The sequence below is a fragment of the Lutjanus erythropterus genome, chromosome 6 (assembly GCF_056507025.1).
Source record: "Lutjanus erythropterus isolate fLutEry1 chromosome 6, fLutEry1.hap2, whole genome shotgun sequence".
In the NCBI taxonomy this organism is placed as follows: Eukaryota; Metazoa; Chordata; class Actinopteri; order Lutjaniformes; family Lutjanidae; genus Lutjanus; species Lutjanus erythropterus.
The window spans coordinates 22,635,377-22,656,513 of NC_139322.1; the positions used below are offsets into that span (position 1 = coordinate 22,635,377).

At 38.4% G+C, this 21,137-nt stretch overlaps 2 protein-coding genes across 2 annotated transcripts in view; both read right to left on the bottom strand.

Moving 5' to 3' along the window:
* Positions 1 to 9,596, bottom strand: part of slc16a4 (solute carrier family 16 member 4) — a 33,411-nt gene extending 23,815 nt beyond the window's left edge. The window contains exons 1-3 of the mRNA XM_084721205.1: positions 9,312 to 9,596; positions 8,918 to 8,997; positions 5,016 to 5,152 (exon numbers count right to left, since the gene is read on the bottom strand). The gene's annotated coding sequence lies outside the window, so the exon portion shown is untranslated. The remainder of the gene's footprint in view (positions 1 to 5,015; positions 5,153 to 8,917; positions 8,998 to 9,311) is intronic.
* A 1,803-nt stretch (positions 9,597 to 11,399) lies between these two features.
* Positions 11,400 to 17,593, bottom strand: lamtor5 (late endosomal/lysosomal adaptor, MAPK and MTOR activator 5). Its single transcript, XM_084721206.1, has 4 exons — positions 17,437 to 17,593; positions 17,285 to 17,346; positions 12,858 to 12,975; positions 11,400 to 11,791 (listed from the first exon to the last, which is right to left on the bottom strand). The coding sequence occupies exons 1-4, from the start codon at positions 17,469 to 17,471 to the stop codon at positions 11,731 to 11,733; spliced, it is 276 nt and encodes a 91-aa protein (XP_084577332.1). The 5' UTR covers positions 17,472 to 17,593; the 3' UTR covers positions 11,400 to 11,730.
* Positions 17,594 to 21,137: the final 3,544 nt, after the last annotated feature.

Genomic DNA, 21,137 nt, shown 5'->3' on the forward strand with positions numbered 1-21,137 from the left:
GAATGTATGACAGCAATGCTGTGTAATGTTTTACAAAACAAAGTAATGACATGCTATAATTCCTAACATAGTGTATCATTGTTGGCTGACAAACTGACAGGAAAATACTCAATAGTGAACTTGAACCTGCCAGGAGATCATGCTTGAATTTGTTGTCATTGTATGGGCTTGAACAGGAGGTGGAAGGGATCTTACTTCTTTTTTAAATTTTGAAATGGTAATACTAATCATCAGTAATTTGACTGTGGTTTATTGTGAACCTGGTAATCCCTAACACCCATACAGATAAAATTTAAATGGGAGAGCATGCAAACTCACATACCAGGCAGTACATGTGCAACCAGGACCATCAAAAAACAAAAAACAAAATATGTTTGAATGCCTGGTAAAACCTGCTCTTCTTCCATGGCAATCACATGTAGAGCATGAAATATAATCTAGCAGCAGATGCTGGAGACCTTTAAGGAGGAGGTAGAAGGAGAGGGTGTAGTGAACTTGTGTTTATCATCCATGGTTTGTAGCCTGCATCACTCACTCAGTCTAACTTGTGTATAAGAAGCAGAGACCAAATTAGGCAGAGAGCACAGAGCGGATTAAAAGGGGAATGAATTGGGCCAGTGTACTGCGAGGAAAGTATGTCTCCCCATGTGCTGTTCACAAGTTGTCCTCAGAGTGTGCTTGAGTGCATGTTTGTGAAAGTGCCGGGGGTCTGAGGGTTTGGAACGATGGGGGATTGGAGCTCAGCGCTTTGTAGTGTGTTGGTATTAACACCATGTTACTGCACGCTTCCACCAGGAGATCCTCTCTCAGACTTTTACACTGTGTGTCCAGTTTTCCTGTGGACAAGCCTCACAACAGCCAATGATTTACTGTCTACAGATCGTTTCACCTGCACCTTATGAACACCTGATTTATGAGTCTGTGGGGAAACAGAAGTCTTAAAGGGGCCCTGGGGAGTTTTCTTGTAAACAAATCAAAGTTTCTGTTAACATTCATTACTCACCAACACACATTGTGTGCATCCTTGACCTCTCACAAATATGTCGAGGGCATTTCCTTCCTTATAAAACACTTTCAGAGGCAATTTTTTAAGTATTTTAAACCCAGCAGTGTTTACATTCATGTTTACTAGCCTGTAGTCTTCCGCTTCCCTGCCTTTGTTGGCATACTGCAGCAAATCTTGGCCTGTTGCCGCCAACTGTTGATGGAATAGTGTGAAATCACTGGCAGGAATGTGTATCCCATCACCCATGTGCATGCATGTCAGAATAAAATGATGACCAACACATGAAAAACTGGTCCGCAGAAATACCAGGTAAAAACCTACACAGGGAACCTTTAAAGATGGAATAGGTGATTATAGAAAGAGGCAGCTGATTGTTGAGTCTCACTGTTTTGTTAAGTGTTGTGATACATGCTGTTAAATACCAACCAAAGTGTTGATATTTCATGACCTCAGATTGAGAAAATAGAAATACCAAAATTATCAGTTATCAGTATTGTTAAAATGTGTGGGAAATGTTCAAAAAGTATTGATAAACACACTGAAATTATTTAAAATGTCTCAACTATATAAAATGACATCATGTCCTTTGCAATGTTTTCACTGACTGAAAATAAAAATGGTTGCAGCTGTGCCTGGGTCTGCCACACGACTGCTACCTTTGGTTGATGGTGGACAGTATGTAGCTTTTTTATAGTTTTTCCAAAGCACAGCAATCCAATTATCACAATAATTAAAATTTGATACAGTAATATTAACTGTCTGAAACATAATCATGGTTTAAACATCAAACAGGTGACTGTTTCATCCTGACAATGAGACTCAACAATCAACTTTCTCTCTCCAGAACCGTTTACTACACCTTTACAAAAAAAAGTAAGAATTCTTCAGTATTTGGGGAAATACACTTATATGCTGTTTGGTTGCAAATAACACGAGAAAATTGACATCACTCGCGTAATTGTCTGTTCAATATGAAGCTGGAGTCAGACGCTGGAAAAAAGCTACACAAAACAGAACGAACATAACAACCATCGTCTATTTTACAGCATAGGGAGAAGTGGGTGAGTGATTTGGACGGAAACATCAGCTTCCTTTCCCCTGCCAGCACTGACCCTCACTGAAATCATATAAGGAGTGCAGAGGTTCATGCTACCCGTCCTCCAGACCCCAACCTCTCCTGCCACGACCTTCAGCAGGAGTTACCAAATACATGATCCCTCACAGGCTTCACCTGCGAAAACTCTCCATTGTGTTTGTTGGAAAGCACGATTACCGCTTGAAACGCACCATGACAAGTGTATTGCCTCTGCACACCCAATCATTAGTTTTGTTGAACAAAGACATTATATTCACGTGTATAAAGGAGTGATTATGAATTTAAACTCAAGGAATGTGAATGTTGAATGTTGTGATTATTGAAAACACAGGCCTGGAGTTGAAATGTTAGTTTGTAATCGTTGTTTTGAATTTCAGTCCAAAGCCAACCCACACACCTGTACAGTCCAGGACTGAAAAGATCCCTCTTAAAAACAAAGGAGTGGCACTCACAACTATAAAGTGGAAGGGAGAGAGAGAGGGACAGCCACATGAAAGCAAGTAGGTCAGAGAGCAGAGAAGTCTGCAGCCACAATGCTCAAATTCAACATTAAAAAAACGCAATCATGTCAAGCAGAGGCTACACAACCAGAAGACTTCCAGTCTGTGACACCAGTATAAAAGGAGCAATATGTACTGCGCATCCAAAAATGAGTACTGCAGCCTAAATAGTGAATTGGAGCCACAGACAGTATATTAAAAAGGTTGTAATCCTATGAAATGTACAGTCAGTGGTTGAAGAAAGTTGTTTCCCCCTGCACCCTCCTCTCCAAATGTAGGTTAACTCAGACAGGCTCCAGAAACACTGCAGGAGCACAAGATGAGTGGAACATTGTGATCTGTTGACAACAAGTGACGGCAAGTCCTATACAGTTGATTGGCCGGTTATAACTGTCAGTTATCTGTCAGTGAAAAGCTAAGCCTGTTATCCTGAAAACAAAAGCAGACTGCTCTGAAAATACACACTCTGGAGTTGGAGTTCAGTTACTGCCTGTCTTTCCAGATTCCATTATCATATTTTACAATTAAAGTATGGCATAAAAAATATCAATATCTATTCCTTCTAAAAGATTATTAATGATTTCTTACATCATACAACATTCAGCATTAATATGAACTAATTAATGTGAAATGGAATTAAATATTTGAATTTTGAATCTACTTTTTAATCAGAAGTATTATATCAAATACGCTGTTCATATTTATGACAGAGGTGTATCAGTGAATTGCACTCTGAACCTGTTGGCACCAAATCGTAAAAAATACCAAATTTTATGTAGTGCTTTGAAATAATTCATTTGTGATATCATTTGGGTTGATGTTATTCCAAGTTTGTCCGAACACACAGTCTTGCTGCTACAGGTTGCCCTGGATATGAACACAGAGGATGGTTTCACTTTAGTTCAATTAATTCTGCAGAGAAGACTTATCTGTCACACCATATCACACCGTATCTTGGAGCAGATCAGGCTCCTGGACAATATTTCTGATTTACCTAGACAGTTGCTAATTAAAGCTCAATTTGATACATTTTCTTGTTAATATTAGAAGAGATTACAGAGATAATCCACAGGCCTTGTTTTGTGCAAAAATGTATTTAAACTCAACTGAATTTAACATGAGGCCTCTGTAGTCTCAGTCAGAAAAATCAAGTGGCTATCTTCCAAAGTTTCAGCCTACTATCCCTCTTCTGCAACTGAACAAGGGTACAAGTCCCAGAGAGGCACAGGACTAAAAATATCACACTAATAAGACAATGCCTTTGAAAGATATTCACTTGCTTTGACTAATTCAGGTTGCTGAAGCCTCACGGTAACTTCAGCTGAACTTCAGATTGTTCTTCTGCACAGCACAGGGTTGTCAGTGTTGTCCCCCATCTTTGACATTGGATTTTTGCCTGCAGGTAGACATCAACAGAGACATCTAACCTCTGTCATGTGACATCAATGCTACAGCCGCTGTGTCCTTTGAAATTTCTATTACAGCCCATAACTTTTGATTATTGTTTGCTTGTTTCACATTAAAATAAGTTCATAAGAATGCCAAATATATCCCGAATGAGTAAGTGTCTGTTTATGAGTCATAAGAAACTATTAATAATCTTTTAGGTGTAGAAGTTTCTAATGGTCTGGTAGGCAAAAGACAGGCAGTCACTGAACTCTAGAGTGTGTATTTTCAGAGCAGTGGGCTTTTCTTTTCAAGATAACAGTCTTAACATTATGTTGACAGACAAATTGAAAGTTTTAAACAGCTGATCAACTTACAGCGTACATTGCTTGTCATTGTCAAATTATAATTTGGCACTTGCCTTGTGCTCCTGTAGTGTCCCTGCAGCCTGCCTGAGCTTCTCGAGTCTATTTACCAAAAATGGCATAAATTGTGATTCACATTCGATAGATTTTTTAACTTACGGGCAAAATTGAGCCCTTTGGTAAATGAACTTTGGACCGTGAGCCCCACTTTGGACAGAGTAATGACCATTACAAAGACCAACGTTTTATTAACAGCAAAACCATTAACAAAACCATCAATTAAAACCTCGACTAACTACTTATGCAGCATAACTCCATTTCAGACAGCTGATCTGCTGCTTCAGGCTTATTTATTGGTCAAAAGATAAATTAGATTCTGTTTTCTTGAAGGAGACAAACTGGATGTGAGCATCTCATGAAAAATTATTTTTTAGGTGAACTATTCCTTAAAGTTGCATAATTTCACAAAGGATTACCAAAACACCACAGAATTAGGTGAGTAAGCCGCACAGTGCAGTATTTCTCCAGGCTATTAAGTAATAAAATGCTGGGGGCAAATTAAGATTGGTAGTTACACACCAAAATAAACATGCAGGAAAGGAATTAAACACATAGGTAACCTGTGGGACAAGAATTCAGATTAACCATTAGCATTGTGTTACCTCTTATGCTGATTTGGTTGTATGCCTGAAGGCTCTGGAGGTGACGGTTAAACTCAGGAGTCCTATTCTCTGAGTGTCATTCTCAGGTTGGTCAAAGGACACTTGTAACTATGGCTGCATCAAGAGTAGAGTTACACCTGCAAGAAGAAGTGGACGATTTTAAACGAAGGAACAAATGGCACAAGAACATGTGGGTAAATAACGGAGATAAAAATGACCTTTGAAACCTGAAAGCAGAGGCATAAGTACCAACTCTCCAAACAACAATGTAGTTAGTGGAGAGAAAGATTCTGTATTGACAATATTCAACCTACCCAGTAATTGTTGAGACATTTCACTTTTATTCTCAAAGTTCAACCTTGGGGCGGCGCTAGCAGACAAGTTAGAGAATCACCAAAGTTATTAAGATTCACTGTCAGGGAGCCTTGAGCGTAGATGTTGAGATATTTCAAAGGTGGTGCAGTGGTTAGCACTGCCGCCTCACAGCAAGAAGGTCCTGAGTTTGAATCCCCCAGCTGGCTGGAGCAGGACCTTTCTGTGCGGAGTTTGCATGTTCTGTGTCTGCGTGGGTTCTCTCCGGGTTCTCTGGCTTCCTCCCACAGTCCAAAGACATGCATGCTAGGTTAATTGGTGACCCTAAATTGCACGTAAATGTGAGTGTAAGTGGTTATCTGTCTCTATATGTTAGCCCTGCGATGAACTGGCGACTTGTCCAGGGTGTACCCCGCCTCTCGCCCAGTGTCAGCTGGGATAGGCTCCAGCCCCCCGCAACCCCTCAGGAATGAGCGGTTACAGAAAATGCATGAATAAATGAATAATTATGGTACCAGTACTAGTACCATTCAAATGATCCAGATACCAATAGAATTCTCATACCCTTTTTTCTACTTCCTAAATAATCCTTCTGTTCTTATCTGTTTATTTTAATGAGATGCCACAGGCGTGCAGCCATACACCACAGACCGTATAGATTGTAGCTGCTATAGTGTTGGGCCAATCACATGCTGGATTAAACTGAAGAATGCTTGCAGTGACTAGAACAAAACCATGCAAACAGTCCTTTTTTTCTAGATCTGGATACAAAAAGGATTGAATGAAAGTATCGTCTGACTGGAGAAGTTTCAACACGACTTGGTACTAAGTTATTTCATTCAATACCTTAAATGTATAAAGTACTGATACCCAGCCCTAGAAATGTCCGTTCAAAATTCTCCAGCAATCAACTGAATAGTTGTGGAGATATTTCAAACAAAAGTGGTGGACTGACTGACTTGGCTAAAAACAAAAAACTGCTGTTAAATTGCCAAAATAATGCTCTGTACACGAGCTCAACCTTCATCATTCTTTAATTATCAACATGTTTATGTGTGACTTACTCTTTTTCCCATTGCCTTTTTTTTTATTTTAGAAAGATACTGTGATATTTGATGAGGTATTTACAAGTGAGTGAGTGGTTTACATATTTGGTCAATGAATGCATGCTTCAAAGAATGTGGCCCAAGAACTTGGATGTGGCAATAGTGCTCCGGGCTTCACTCTAGCTTAACATATGTGCAGCATCAGGGGTGGTATATAAAGAGGTGAGTAAACTGTATATTTCCTTCAATGATTGATACAGTTTATCTGAAACTCAGCCTCATTTCAAAGAGGTATTAAACTGAGTTTACTTGGGTTTACCCTCCACTACACCCCTCTGTGTGGCACTGAGAAGAATAATGCATTCAGCTTTCTCCACAAATCAAGTCCGCCAGATGGTCCTCTGTCTCTGACTTCTGAGCTCTCCCCACACCCTCGCTGAGGAGGAAAGCGTCCACACCTGCAGGAATTAGGAGAACCCCTCCCGTTTCATCCACAGCTGTGCTTTGAGAAACCTATCCAACAGCTTCTACAGATTTAGAAGGTCAACAGCTTTGTCCTGTTAATGCACATTCTGTTTTAGTTTTGTGGGCACTGTGCAGTGTCACGGAAACCATTGTAGTCAAACTGACACAAGAATCTGTGTTATGACTGACAAGTGCACTCACTGACACCACGTGAGCACAGACACAGATGGACAGCTCACTAAATCTTTTAGGACGAGAGCTGACACCTAAAAAACTCTGCACACGCACATCTTTGGGTAAACGACCACAGCCGCAATAGCAGATAATGGGCCATTTAAAATGGCTTAGGGTTAAGACAAGTAAATCAGCTTCAAGGTAGAGCCGGCCACTTGTAAAAAACTGGGTCAACTGCTTCCAAAATAGTTACAAATTTCACTCCAACACTGCAAAAAACAGGCAGGTCTGCAGTGTGTGAAAGTCTAAAAAAAAGGGGAATATATTGAGAATATCTGCTGACATCACTGTAACAGATCCATTATATACAGGATACAGTACAGTATATACTATGACTGCAGAGCAATACTCTGTAAAATGATACACCTGGGAGGGCCCAGGGGCAGAAACAACGAGTTACAATGATTCAAACTGCTGTAATTAAGTTATTGGTTGTGTACTACTTTTCTGAGTATTTTTTCACATCTGTAATTTTACTCTTACTTAAGTATACATTACAATATGTTATCTGCTTAGTTACTTTTGAAATCATTATTTGCTACTGTGTCGGGATTCTCAATTGAAAAGTTTATTTTCACCTAACCTGCGGGTAAATGAGTCAGAGATCTACTTGCCTGGAGTCATTTTTTACTTAATGACAACAAAGGTAAATGTCATGTTTCAGCCAGAGCTGCAATGTCTATACAAAAATGCCCATCCCAGTTGATCAAAGTTCAGGGTGGTGTCTTTAACCGTCTTGCTTTGTCAGTCTAAAAGCAAAAAAAATATTCAGTTTAATATGATGATAAATAAATTTCTATATGTGAGAAGCTGAAAACAGATTTTCTGCTGTTTTTGCATGAAAAATCACTTTAACAATTCATTGATTACCAAAAATAGTTTAATGATTTAATTATTTTTACCACTGGCCTGGTCTGGGGAGTGAGTTGCTAAAATTCATTACCCGACATTGTTTTTTACTTGCCCCAGACAGGTAAGCAATCCCGACTGTTGAGCCATGTGAGTAGGCCTACAATTTTAATTTAAAATCCAAACTTTTCATAAGCAGTTTTCTACCCAATAGGCCCATCTGATCGCAAACAGGCTCGCAAAACCCACTGCAGCAGGTTTGGAGAGGTGACCACGACCGCTGACCATAGCTGGGAGTAATTTACAAGGAGGATTTGGAGAAACAGAAATCCCATTTGATTGACAGTTATAACACCAGTACTTATAGTTGAGTAATACAAAGATAATGTAACAGCACGTGTACTTGAATGCAGATTTCCAGTATTCTTTCCACCACCGCTTCCTCTGCAGCATTATTGTCCTCAAATTTAACCTGTACAAGATGCGTACTCACACTATGGTGACTGGAGATCTGAAGTCATGTTCAGACTCTAAAGGCTACAAAAAGATACTCATTTACTTACAAAGAAAAAACTATCAGGATTTTAGTCATGTTCCAAGCCTGCCAATAACCTGCTTTTGTGCAGATTACACATTGATACTGTAGCTTCATTGGCTGAACTGCTCTTTTGCAAGAATTTGAATTTTCTCTGTGGCTCTACAACACTGAAAAAGTGAAGAGCTCTAAATAAATCCTCTAAAACATTTAGTAACTCTCAAACACTATTTTCTCTTGTGATGTGTTCTTTATTTATTTCAGTTTTCTTCACTTTTGCATGCATTTAGGTAACACAAAATCATAACCTGGCGAGTGCAGCAGTCATCAGTCCTTAGGAGCTGAGATTATTAAGTAGTAAATGCAGCAGAGTGTTCAGCTCAAAGCTTTGGGTTTATAGTCGACGCAAGCATACGTACACTAAACCGCATTATTGTGTGGAGAAAATAGGGAGGTCTTACCGTGTGCAGCTGTGAACTAGTTGTTATCTTCACTTCACAGGCCTGTTGCATCGTGCCCCTCACTCAACTCAACTCTGCTGCTGGAGAGAGAGAAGGCAAGAAGAGCAAGAGAGTCATTTAAACGGATGCGCTCTGACACTTGAGAGTGAATTTCGGGAAGATGTCATCTGGGTGACATCTGTCAGACAGGGGGCACAAACCTGCGCTGTGTGGGTCAAGAAAAAAGTTTCAAAACCATCAACAGAACTCAAAGTTTGGAGGAGAACTGGTTGATTTCTCGGGGGGTAAGATTTGTTGCAATATTTAATTAATAAAGAAAACGAATTTATATGTTTTTGTTCAGTACTTTCATTTTAAAAATGGTTAATTATGGAAAGAAAAAAAAAGTTCATACCTGAAATCTCCCTCAGTCCTCGCCTCGTTTCTGTCCCAATTTTCAATTAGTTGAATATGACGCGTAATTTGGGGTTTTCTCGCTCCGGAGTTGTGCGTCCCAGAAAGCCGTGCGCGTCACCTGTGAGCGACTTTTTGGCAGAGACAATGTGCTGTGGGACCTTTTTCTCCGATGATGACCACCGTGCCATAACTTTGCTTCCCTATGAGCGAGTCCCTCTGAGATGCATCTCACATTTCAGCCCCAAACATCTCTGCTGGATGTGAGCTGAGGAGCCGCAGAGAGCAAAGCCTTCACTGAGGAGAGACACGTGACTGAGACGTAGCACTGAACCTCATCCGAGAGCTCAGAGGGAGAGGGAGAGGAGGAGGAGGAGGAGGAGGAGGAGGAGAAAAAAAGCTCTGCGGGCAAAACATCAGAGCCACCGCAGACTTTACTCAGTGCGCCACCAAGACGCACTGCAACTGTCAACCTGCACCGCAGATAGGAGGATACCATGTGTGAACTGGGGATGCGCCCGAATCTGAACGTGTTATTCAGGAAAGCGCAAATAATGTGATGGAAACAGATATTCCTTCTATCTGAAGTAGGGATGAGCGACCCTTTTTGTCACAGTTTTATCGATATCAGTATCAATACTGAATATTTTCTTTGAATGGGTGTCGTTTTTCAAAAGAATGACAGATATTTTAGAAAAACAATCAGAAAGTCACGTGACACATTCTTTTCCGCAAGCAAAAAAGGTTTGAGTTAATAAGTGTACAAAATAGTCTTGTGTTTCTTCAGCTTCCTTATAACTTTTAGGGTGTGTTTTGTTTAATGTTTGAAGAGGTTACTGTGTTGCTGCTGTATTTTTTTTTTTTATCCACTTGTGAAGAGTTGCACCACACCATGTTTCTTTTCTGCAATTCTTCCAGGATATATTCAGTTCTCACAAGTCTGATGTTGAAGTGTGCTACTACTCGGTTCTGATGTCTCATGGGTTTCCCTTCTAGTGGACAAAACAAGATAAAGTACCCCCGAGAGTGACCTTCCACTAGACAGCATGTAACAAAGTGCCATCTAGAGTGGACAAAACATGATAAAATGCCTTCTTCATGTTGTCCAATTGCCCAGTGTTGAAGACAGAATTATAGAGTGCCCTCGATGGTGCCATTCCAGTGGACAAAACGTGACAAAATGTATCATGACTTCTGAGGCACTAGTGCAACACCACACACAGCTGGTGCCCGTTTTATTTTTTTCACCCCTGCCCCTCAGATAGCCTGAGTCTGCCAGTGTGACACAAGCCAGCTAAATATAAATGTCAGTTCTGTGTATCAGCACAAACAGTAAACAAAAGTAGCGAAAACATTTGGAAGTGATGCAGCGACCCATGTTTTGTATGTATGTAACGTTATAATCTATAATATTTGAAAGGAATCTAATGTCAGCTCCATTGCCTCAGCGTAGTTTAAAAAGTTGAAGGGAAGGTGGTGGTGGGCTTCAGAGAGTTCATTAAATTTAGTTAACTTAAAAAAAAAAAGCAAGAAATGAAAAGTCTGTCTTTCACATTAATTATATACTGGTACTAAATGATTTTGATGCTTTGTGGACACAACAATTACATTGCCAATGAATATTAGGTTAGTAAATAAACGTGACTACTGGTATAAACCACCTCTGGTCTTCTATCCGAATACAGATACTGAGGCAAATAATTTTGCTGGTTGAACAGATACAGGTACAAATAATGACGTCTCTGTGCACCTCGAAAAGGTTTTCTGACCAAACTCCCCTGCAAGGAATTTTTACACGTATCCAAACATGAGTGAAATTGCCTTGAAGCATGAAAACCAGCTTACGCCTGATCCACAGCGCAGAACTGCCTCCTATATGCTCCCTGAGGTGATATATGTGCGAGACACAATGCACACATATTGACCCTAACCCCAGAGCTTTAAATACTGATCACAATGTCTGAAAACAGTTTTTTTTTAAACATTTCTTTGATGATTTTCATGCAGCTGTCAAAGAAAAGTAATTGTTTAACCACAAAACACTGGGCAAAGGAGAAAATAATGAATAGTTAACACAGAAGAGGGCAGCCAAAGTCAAGTTTAGTTTATTAAAGGCTATTCTTTGCATGACTGCTTTGGATTTAAGGATACGCAACAAAAAGACAAGACACAAACAAGCCATTTACACATGACATCAATAAAATAGCATCGCTGGCAGACCGGCATGTGTACTGTATATAAAAGAAAGGAATCACCCTCTAAGTATTGCAAAGTTAGCAAACATGTTCTGGTTTAAATATGAGATCTGAATGCACAGAAAACACAACTCCAGATTTCTCTTGCAAACTGAAGATCTCTCTCAGATATTTGTCTTTACATGAACATTTCATTACAATAAAACTCAGTTGACCATGTTGTCTTCAAGATGCTATCTTGTGAACTGCTACTGTGATGGTCCCATGACTCCTCACCAGAATGTTTCTACAAAACAAACAAAGGCAAAACTTACTATAACAAAATTCATCTGATAAACAATCATTGTACAGACAAATGAGAGACAAATGTAACATTGACGAGTATCTCTGGATGGTATGTGGGCTGACCTGTCACTGATAAATCAACTTTTACCTCCAATATTACATATACGATGCAGTTTGACTAGTTATTGTACAACTGATCAATACCACACTCTTCCACTTCATTCTCAAAATTTAAACTTTATTCTCTGCATTTTCATTTTATTCTTGACATTTGACTTTCGTCCTGCAACTTTTTCATTTCAACTTTATTCTCAAAATGCAAAATACATTATTATTATTATTATTATGAATACTCTTCATTTTTCCCTGTGTGCCTGTCACTTATACTCTTCCGTATAATAATCATGGACACCAGCAATTGAGTTATTTTTTGTGTAAATTTCACAGGCACCTGTCACAAATAAAGTTGTTTATTTTCTGCATAAATGTATTGCTTCAAAGAATTTGTTCTTTAAACTCTTCTTTAGTTCAAACACACACCGAAATAACTTGACCTATAGGTTGATTGTGGATTGGATGATGAATGGCCAGTCACATTTTGTTTTGAACTTTAAGATATGTTCCCATCATCAAGTCATTGATTTACACCTTGCTGACAAATACCGTAATCCTAGGAAGCAGCAGAGTGACAACGATGCAGCCGGCTCATCTACAGCGTGAATACAATCACTGTAACATTTAACATTTTAAATGACTTCATTCTAATAATAATTGTAAGAGCTGGTGGCAGTTCAGGTCACCGATATCCGTGCACCAAGACCGTGTTTTGTCCAGAAGGTGGCAGCACAGCCACGCAAATGAAAATAAACTCCTTTGCCAAGACTTTAACTACAGCCTTAAGTCTTTGACTCTGGATCTCTTTCAACAGTTTTTCCTAGATTTATTTTTCTCCCCAAGTATCAATCAAAACAACTACAGTCAGACCCCTTAAATTCGCTGAGATGGGGAGAAATGAGGAGATGTAAGTCAGTCAAGCAAAAAAGACAAAAGGTTGCGTCAGTGCTCACCCCGAGTCAGACTCCAGGCAGACAGTCGGTGAGTCTGTTGGGTCTCTGGTGAGAGCTGCAGCTTGTTTGGCCAAAACTGACACAACACCGCCGTGTTCATCAGACAGGGAGCCACGGCCTGGTGATTGTGAGATATAAAAGAGAGTTACTGTGCAGCACTGAAGAAAACTTCAAAACAACAGCTAATGAAACTTTCTCCTGAAGTAACTGAAGCGCATCCATCTATCTATCTATCATATTTAAAGTGGAGTAAACTTTATTGTCCCTGGGAATGTCTTGGCTACAGTTCTACATAAAATCACATGAAAAGAAGAAAGAAACTATAAGAATTACAACACAAAAGTGCTAAGCGCTAAACTTCATGGTGTGTATTTTCAATGTGGAAAGCTACATTTAACACCTAAACACCCCTTGACACAAAAATCAAGATGTTTTTAATTTTATCATTTTGATCAAGGAGACGAATGGAACATTTTCACTGTGGTCATGACCTTTCCAACATAAATCTTTAATAGGTTTCAATGATCTCATATCGTCATAAAAGAACTTTGATCACTTGTTTTTTTGTCAGTGTATCACGTGCAAATTTAGTTTAGAGTTGGAAAACATCTCATCCCATATCTTAATCGGGTGCTGATAAATTAATAATTCACTTACTGAATATTGGACTGAGGTCACAAATCCACACACCAATCTAGATACTATAGTCTGATGTTTTTATGAATTATTATCTGTAGTTTCTGTAGTAATGCAATTTATAACCAAAATGCTTTAGCACAAATTAATTGATGAAGTACTATTAAACAGTTCTACAAAAATATCCAGTAGTCGCCATATTTTTCACAGGTGTTACCACACTATGAACCCTCTGTAACATAACATGAGACGGTCTGCAACTGAGTGAGATACAGTATTAATAGCTGGCTAACTCAGCAAGTTTGGAGATATTTTAGTCTCAAATCAGAGAAAGGCAAGACAGAAACTTGTAATGTGTGTAAAGCCAATAAGCTGACAGGTGGAAGGTGTTATATCTGTTATTGGTAGGTATCCAAATTCAGGAATCAGGACCGAATCAGAATAGAAAAAATGTAGATTGTTCAATTTAGTTTACAGATGTTTTCAGTGGCTTCATACCAGCTTTGAAGTCTGAAACCTGTCTTTTTTTCATTTCTGAAATGATTTTCATGCATCTGTCACAGAAAGTAATTGAATAACCACGAAACAAGTGCAAAGGAGAAAAAAATGAATACTTAACGCAGGAGAGAGCAGCACAACGTCAAGTTAAACTTTATTAAAGGTTGTTATTCTGTGCATGACTGCCTTTGAGTTAAGGGTTAGGAACAGGTGTGGAACAACTTTAACTTGACTTTGTGCATTTAGTAGTCATTATTTTCTCCTTTGCACTTGTTTCCTGGTTATACAATTAACTTTCTTTGATAGCTGCATGAAAAATGTGTTTGAGAAATGATAACTGGTGAGTTGCACCTGTAAGCTACATAAGAGATGCATGGTCCACTTTTTTAAGTTCCAATCCAATTCCAAAACCTGCAACAACATTATTAATAAAAAAAACATATATTTTCTGGAGGTGAAAGTAGGTTTAGTAGCTAGCTAACCAGAAACCAGAGAGGAACAATGGTCTACCTATGCAGAGAGGAGGATGTGAAAGTTACTGTATATGATGTGTTTGTGTTTTTGCTTGTAGTCCATCTTTGAGGACATCATAGCAGAGACAGGTAGCAGAAGGTTTCATCATACCAAAAGATGTTTTTTTTTGTTTTAAGAGCAAATAGCAGATTACAAAATACCAGAAAGAAAAATATTACCAGTAGTAATATTTAAACATATGTTTTTATTTGTGTTTTTTTTTTCTATTTTCAGTTTCACATTTATTACTTTTGCCAAAGAGCTTATGTTTTTGGTGCCACTTGTATGTTTGTCAGCAGGATTACAGAAGAACAACTGATCTTGATGGAAGATTGTAGCATGGGCCAAGGAAAAACCCATTCAATTTAGGAGAGTATCAGAATCACAGGGCAAATACACAAATTATTTCTAACTTTTGTTAACATTGCGAGAAATTTCGTTGGGCCTTGGCGGAATAAATACTATACACCTTGACATCCAGTAGATGGTAAGTTCAATAGTGACAACACATAACCAACTGTACCAATCCAATGACTCCGAATCATAATCCACATTCACAGATACCAGTAATCCTCTGGGGTATTCTACGCATGTCGTTGATCAAACTTCAAACAGAAACTGTGGCTTTATGGGAGGACTGGTATAATCATAACATGTTCTTTATGCTTCACAAGAACTTGCAATAATACTGACCATGAAGTTTACACAGATTTGCATATCATAGGAGAGTGGACATTTGACGTCTCCGCTCTCTGAGTGCCCTTCTTGTGTTACATATAGCCTAAGTTGTTTACTGTGAACAAGGGACACTAGAAAGGTGAACACTGACAGTGACAAGTGAATAGAAAGTTTAAACTGGTGTTTCTATGACAGGTGTTTAGTCAGTTGGTTTAAGAGGATATTTGACTTTATTACTGGGTTACTGTATGTAAGTTTCAATGATAAATGACAGAAGGAAACACTAGTTTAGTGTCTTCTGTGATACCTATATTCAGTTTTTCTCAGTAGCTTTGGTACATTTTTCAGATCACAATGGTGTTTCGTGCTTACAGGAAGCTTCAATGTTCATGACTGAATATTTGCACTTGCTGCGACACAGACACACTTAATATAAACCTGTTGAGACATTCAGTCCAGAACAGTAGTTGTAATAAAACCAAAAGAGGTGGAGGAGTAACTGGATTTAGCTGTAGTATAACTGACCTGTTTCACAGCTCAGTGACTTACCAAGTTACAGTTCTTCTCAGCTGTTTTGGTACATTGCATGATCCCTGGCAATGCAGCGAGATAACAATCTTTTGGATTATCTTACAGCATGTAACCTACTTTTCCCTTTGTGTTGTTCAATGCTGTAAAACTGTCTTGTCTTTTTATCTGTGTTGCAGTGGACCTGTCACCAAATTACTGAAAAAAACAGTAAAGAAGTGAATGTAGATCCTCTCCAATCTCTTGCAACAATGCTCCCACACACAGTAAAGCGTAACTTTGTACTTTGTTCAAATTGAAATATGTCATACAGAAAAGGTGCATTGTACATTTTCAATCTGTCATTAAAACCTAAGCCATGTGTACATCATGACATATGAACAGAGCATACTGTTGTTGATATATTGACATGGCAAATCATTCTGATTTTGGTCTTGTTTGTTAACCATGACACAAGAACTTGTCATTCTGATGGCACCAACATTTTCATTGACATATTTACTTCTGAGGGATAAACTATGGATTTGAAGATGTTGCTGGCTTTCAAATAATATCAATGTCATAGTGTTGCTTGTGCAAGTTGTTTTAAGAAATGCATTAACTGATTTGCTAATTATTTATATTACCAAATATTCCATCTATTATTTTCTTAATCAAATTAATAGGTGGATGTACAGAAGGTCAGGAATTTGTGAAAAATGTTTCCAGAGTCCCTGGTGGCATCATCAAATGTCTTGTCTTATTCAACAACAGTTTAAAACCATAAGATATTTAATTTACTGTCACAGAAGGCTTACGAACACCGGAAAGTATTCATATATTCCATTTGTTTAGAAAATATTACTGAATTCATTATCATATTATCAAGCATTATCTTCCTGATTGAGACTTCAATGAATTGACTTATGGCTTCAGCTGTGGTTTCGAGGGCGGTCTTTTGACAAATCAAGTGTTGTGCTGCAAAATTATGTGATGATTGAACTTGATGTTTAGAGAACGTGCTTTAACATCTGAGAAAACTGCAAACATGTAACTTTAAGTTATTAAAGGTTTTGATGTCTTAATGTGTTATTTTGGAGGGATTTTTGCTCCATATCTGGGTAATAAGTGGTATCAACCGAAAAAATTGTTGGAACAGCATACGAGACATGATAAAGCAATGGAAGGCCATCATTTACTTCAGTCATAATGTCTGAAACCCTTATACACTCTACACTTTAAAATCTTGAATAAGCCCTAAAGAAAACAATGTTTATTACAGATGTATAAATAAAAAACTCGGCGCAGTGCTCAAATTAATCTTTGGCGTTCAGATGGTTTATACCACTTCTATGTTGCACATACTGCTGACCTGCTATCTCTCTCCAAAAGAGCCCTGACCCACCCTAAAATTAATAAGACTGACACGGTAGGGAGGTGTGGTCGTAGATGAGGTTAAAACAATGACAGCATAATGTGTAGTAACAATAGATTACATCTCCGCTCCCAGCAAAAGGTCAGTTTGTTGTGATTTATTTTGAGAGACATTTTCCTGAAAATATTCAGCAACAAGAAGCAAGTCAGTGTTTTCTTACAGCCCAGGTTGTGTCCTTGTTGATCCGTACAGAGCACACCGACGACTGCTGGGTTTTTCATGCTGTCAACAACAGATAAACAGGTCGATCAGTCCTCTTTAACGTCCCAGCAGATAAACTACAAACTCAAAAACAGTCTGCTGTTAACTTACGTATCATCCAGATGTTGCTCGAGGGTCGACTCCATTATTAATCTCCCAGATAACTGCAAAACACAAGTTTTCTGGGTGAAGTTTGCTGCTGTTTGTCTGCTTCCTCAAAGCTTCCGCATGGAGTCAGCTGACCGTCACGTGCACTAAGGGTCTCTGTGTGGACCAAAGAAGACGAAGCGCGGTAAAATAATAAAACGCCTGACAAACGGGAAAAAGTGCTATTTATTTCGTGTAAATAATTAAGTGTGTTATTATTTTGTGATTGGATAGATAGATAGATAGATAGATAGATAGATAGATAGATAGATAGATAGATAGATAGATAGATAGATAGATAGATAGATAATTTTTGAAGCCAAGCTGATTGTGTAGTCTTTATATGTCATAGGGCAGTGGTGGAATTTAGACTGCTTAAGTACAAAGTTGAGATACTTTACTTGAGTATTATGCAACTTTATACTTTACTGCAACTCAGAGTAAAATGTTGTACTTTTTATTCCACTACATTTGTCTGAAAGCTTTAGTAACTGATTACTTTTCAGATTACAATATTTAATATCCATCCTGTTCAATGAAAGCTCTGAAATACTTTAGGATTAAGTGTTTGTTAATGGGTTGAGAAAATTGTTCTACTCCATAAACTAAATAAACTCTTTTAAAATGCTCTTGGATTAGCTGAAAAATGTATCACAAAACTGAAAACAGGACTGTTTTTTGTTTTGTTTTGTTTTGTTTGTTTTGACGTGATGAAAAGTTAACTTTTTATAGATACATGGTTCTTGATTTTATAGAATATGATGTAGATTAAACTGTCCAACAGTAAAGTCATTAAAATGAGCAAAAGCTTAAACATCTACAGCAGCAAAATGCAACATACACTTAGTACATGCAGTAATATTACTCCAAAAACATTATATATGATAATTTAAAAAAGGGAACATTTTACTGCAGAATAAGTACTTTATTTACATACTTTTACTTGTAGTGGAGTATTTTTACAGTGTGATATTAGTATTTTTACTCAAGTAAAGAGTGTGAATATTTCTTCAACCTCCCCTCTAGAGAGATTTCACATTCTACTATCAGTACTTGATATATAAGCTTTATACTGTGGATGTAATTATTATTCCTGGCTTCTTCTTTGTGGCTAGATCCTCATTCACTAAAATCATTTTCTAAACTGGATTAGTTGTGTAATGAAAGTCTCCCTCTTCATATTTCATCATTCACATGTCACTCTCTTCATCTCAGCGCCAGTGAGGAATGGATTTTGATATTCACAGTTGCATAAATATAAAATTGCATTACTTTAGTTATTTTTTTCCTCCAGATAATAATGACGGATGACTCTCACAAATAATCTGAGGTGGGCTAAAATGACTCCAGAGTCACATGATCCTCAGTCATAAACAGGAAATTTTGTTTGACATAGAGCTGCAGCAATTGATTATCAACTATTACATTAATTGCCAACTATACTGATGGCTGATTAAGTGCTCTGAGTATTTCTCAAAAAAACAAAATGCTGAAATTCTCTGATTTCATCTTAAATGTGAATATTTCCTGATTTATTCAGTCCTCTATGACAGTAAACTGAATATCTTTGGGTTGTGGACAAAACAAGACATTTGAGGGCATCATCTTTGGGTTTGACTGATTGCTATTTTTCACTATTTTCTGAAATTTTATGGACCAAAAATCTAATTTACAATGAAAATAATTGTTATTTGCAGTCCTAGATTGACAATCAGATCTTCTCACTGTGAACTGAAATTATCTTAAGAGACAAAATCACCCCTACAATCACAGAAAACTTCAACTTAATTGTGAGAAAATGGTGCAAAACTTATTCAACATGATAAACATTTTAACATTTACCAACATAATGTGAACTTTACAACTGTCTGTTCTTTATTGAACATAAAATATAGTATTAATATCAAGAGTTTAAGGCAGGAACCGTGTTTCTCGAAGCCTTTTGTTGATGGATTTTGTTAATGTGTGTTCTTCTAAAGTTAGCTGGAGGCCACCGCCTGGTCCCACCTCCACCCCGCATGATTTCTGCTGCCTGTCCCAAGACGGGGGAGGCTTCAGTGCTCCTGCTGACAGGGCAGAAATGGGTGAATGTAATTATGTGGCCGCTGCATTGGAGGAATCCATCACCTGTGCAGCAGCAGGGTAATGTCCTGCTGACTAACCCATGGGGTACGCTCCCTCTCCTCTCCTCTAATTCTATCTTTTCCTCTCCTCTTTGCTCACTCATATTTCTCTCCTCACAGCTTAAATCAGGGCCCGGACGCTTCTGCTGACAACTTGCTGCCCATCACTGTCTGAGCTTGCACGTAGGCAAAGAGCAAGTTTATGCATACAGAATAATTTATGAGGACCACATACACGTGATGTCTTCTTCACTGGTCTTACACACACATGCATGACTGTGTATCACACACCCACACACACACAACGAACCTTTAATCTTATAAGAAGGGAGGTTGGCATAAAGACTAGCTCCCATTATTTCCTACATATGGCCACTTTACAGCCACGGTAAATCTCCAAATGAGCTTAAACCAAAATAGAGATCTGAGTCAGAGTCAGTGTATCATCACCCTGCCGTGCACTATAGAATATACTGTATAATATATATTATAATTCAGTTAGTGCAACAAAAGAGATGTTATTTATATTCAGTCATCCATTAAAGGACCAGTGCATAAGATATAATGGCCTCACAGTGGTGAGCTTGCAGACTGCAAACACCTTGCATCACTCTCTCCTTCCAAGTTTGTAGGAGAACAGTGGCCTCAAAAACTTGTGAAAAAAGGCCATATTTATTTCAGTGTTTGATTTGTCTGTTCTGGGCTACTGTAGAAACATGCTGGTGCAACATGGCGTCCTCCATGGAGGAAGACCCGCACCCACTGTAGATACAAATGGTTCATATAGCCATTTTTATATGGACAGTTCTTCAGTCCAGTTTTATTTTTTCTTTTTAACCTTTTTTTATTCAGGGAGAGTTCACTGAGAGCAATGTTCTCTTTTTCAGGAATGCCCTGATCACATTCACACCTGGAAGCTGCTCAGGACAACCACAGTCTCTGCCAGCCACTGAGCAGCTCCACCGGAGCTGTTGGGGTTGAGGGCCTTGCTTAAGGGCACCCCAGTGGTGGTGATGAGGGAGGGGCAAGTACTGCCTTTTACTTTTCCTGCCTAGATTTATCCTGCCATTTGGGGATTGAACCAGTGACTTTCCAGTTCCAAGCTCACCTCTATAACCTTTAGAATCTCATTTTTTTGACATGCACAAACTGATTCTGCCCACTGCCCCTGTTTACAGGGTTATTATTCTTCTTTTGAACAGATTATCAAAGGTTTACACTACCCCTCTCAATCTGACTAAAACTGGGCCAACTGGGGTGTTTCTATGATTTTTTATTCTGACTGGGTTAGTATTCTGATTACTGGTGTAATATTGGTCCATTCTAAGGTATCAAAAATACAACAATTCTTATTTTCATGTGATTAGACACTCATGAAAACATACTTATGAATGAATATTATTTTACATTTATGCAAATAGAGCCCCGCAAATCTTACACACCGGACCTTCAAGTGACACTGTAACTTATTAATAAGCGACATCACTGAGTTGCAGTGGTGAAGGAGTCCTTCCAAATTTACTCAAGCTTATAGCATCATGA